The sequence below is a fragment of the Triticum aestivum genome, chromosome 5D (assembly GCF_018294505.1).
Source record: "Triticum aestivum cultivar Chinese Spring chromosome 5D, IWGSC CS RefSeq v2.1, whole genome shotgun sequence".
In the NCBI taxonomy this organism is placed as follows: domain Eukaryota; kingdom Viridiplantae; phylum Streptophyta; class Magnoliopsida; order Poales; family Poaceae; genus Triticum; species Triticum aestivum.
The window spans coordinates 301,740,461-301,742,193 of NC_057808.1; the positions used below are offsets into that span (position 1 = coordinate 301,740,461).

General features: G+C 54.3%; 1 protein-coding gene across 1 annotated transcript; it reads left to right on the forward strand.

The window, feature by feature from the left end:
* Nucleotides 1-260: 260 nt before the first annotated feature.
* Nucleotides 261-1,475, forward strand: LOC123124724 (transcription repressor OFP14). The gene has a single exon (XM_044545292.1). The coding sequence runs from the start codon at nt 340-342 to the stop codon at nt 1,156-1,158; it is 819 nt and encodes a 272-aa protein (XP_044401227.1). The 5' UTR covers nt 261-339; the 3' UTR covers nt 1,159-1,475.
* The last annotated feature ends 258 nt before the right edge of the window (nt 1,476-1,733 follow it).

Here is a 1,733-nt window from a genome sequence, read left to right on the forward strand (position 1 = left end):
TAAGCATGCTATCTCAGGAGGGACGGCATTTAGGATTTTATTAATACCACTCACACCATGTTATATGTACTCTGACCGCACCACAAAGGGCAGTTAGCTATCTCTAAAATTCTGCTAAAAATCTCTGGAAGAAACAAAGAAAGCTATACTTGGTAAAAAGTCAACAAATTAAGTAAATACCTTAACCAGTGCAAGTACTAAATAAGTACATATAACTCACAAAATAAATACTCCTATGTAACTCCTTCCTCCCCCAGCCCCCCTCTCCCAACCTACATTTGCCACTCTATCTAACACCAGCACTCTCAAGTCTCAACGTACCAAGAGATCAAGAGAAACATGGAGGGGATGGAAGATGAGGCCAAGAAGAAGAAGAAGAGGAGCAAGAAGCGCGCAAGGCTCAAGAAATTCCTCCACTTCCCCAAGGCCCTCAAGAAGCTCCATGGCCATGGCCGTCCAAGCGCCAACGACAACCCATCCCCTTCCCCCTCCGCCGCCGCAGCCGCCGGCTCGTTGCTCTCCGCGTGCATGCACCCCCGGACCAACTCCTTCTCCTCCGGCGTCCGCCAACGCCACGTCGCTGCCGGTAACCGCGACGACGACGATGGCGACGGCGCTCTTGCCGTCAACTTCCGGTCTCTCAGGGTCGGCCCGACCGCCGTTCCTGATGACGACGACGACGGCGACGATGAGGACGGCTCGTCGACGCAGGAGGATGACGGCGGCTCTGAGAGCGATGGGGGCGATGTCGTGGCCGGGATGGCTGCCAAGAAGGTGGTCTCCGGAGGGAGCGGCTGCGGCGTGGCGGTGGTGACGCTCTCCGTCGCGCCGTACGAGGACTTCCGGCGGTCCATGCGGGAGATGGCGGACGCGCACGCGAGGGTGGAGGCCGCCCGCGTCGGCACGCGCGCGGCGACGGCGGTGGACTGGGACTTCATGGAGGAGCTGCTGTTCTGCTACCTCCAGCTCAACGACCGGGCGGTGCACAAGGACATACTCCGGGCGTTCACCGACACCGTCGCGGCGCTCCGGAGGCGGCGCAGGGCACCGGCGCCGAAGCCGAAGAGCAGGCGGACACGGCAGCCGCGGAGGGGCGCCAGAGGATCCGGCGTCGACGACGACGACGACGTCGACGAGGCGGTGGACTCGAACTCGTGATCGTGTCGTGCGTACATGCTGGCAAGCATGTGTGTGTAGATTTGGTAGGCACAGCAGCTCGCCGGCCGGCGCCGCCGGTCATACTGCCGTCGGGCGGCTGCACATGGATTAACCGATTAACTAACGCCCCCACCCTCTGATCTAACATAATGGTATGTGTTTAATACGCGCGGTTTATTACGAGTTTGTTTCAGCCTTTCAGAACGTTTTTCACTCCATGTGGACTGAGGTGTCAAGTCAAATCAAGGATATTAATTCAGTGTAAGGATCTGTATTTGCTTTGGACATTTATCTCTTTATATAGTGTCCATTATTCTTGTTTGTGATCATCCCATCCCTCGTGGTGCTTCTCTAGGAGCACAGGAAATTCTTTTAGACCAACGGCACAAAAGATCACTAATGCCGGGCTTGGAAACAATAAAAAATCTTTTTTTTTGCGGGTGAGGAAACAATAAAAAATCTTGAATATACGCTGCACAAACTTAAATTCATAGTCAGATCCACATGATAAGAAATATGAAGGACCATAAACATTCACAATGCTATGAGGATGATGGCGCTATAGACGGCAATAA

Excerpts from the sequence above, each read along its gene's own strand:
- LOC123124724 (XM_044545292.1), top strand. The coding sequence starts at position 340 with ATGGAGGGGATGGAAGATGAGGCCAAGAAGAAGAAGAAGAGGAGCAAG.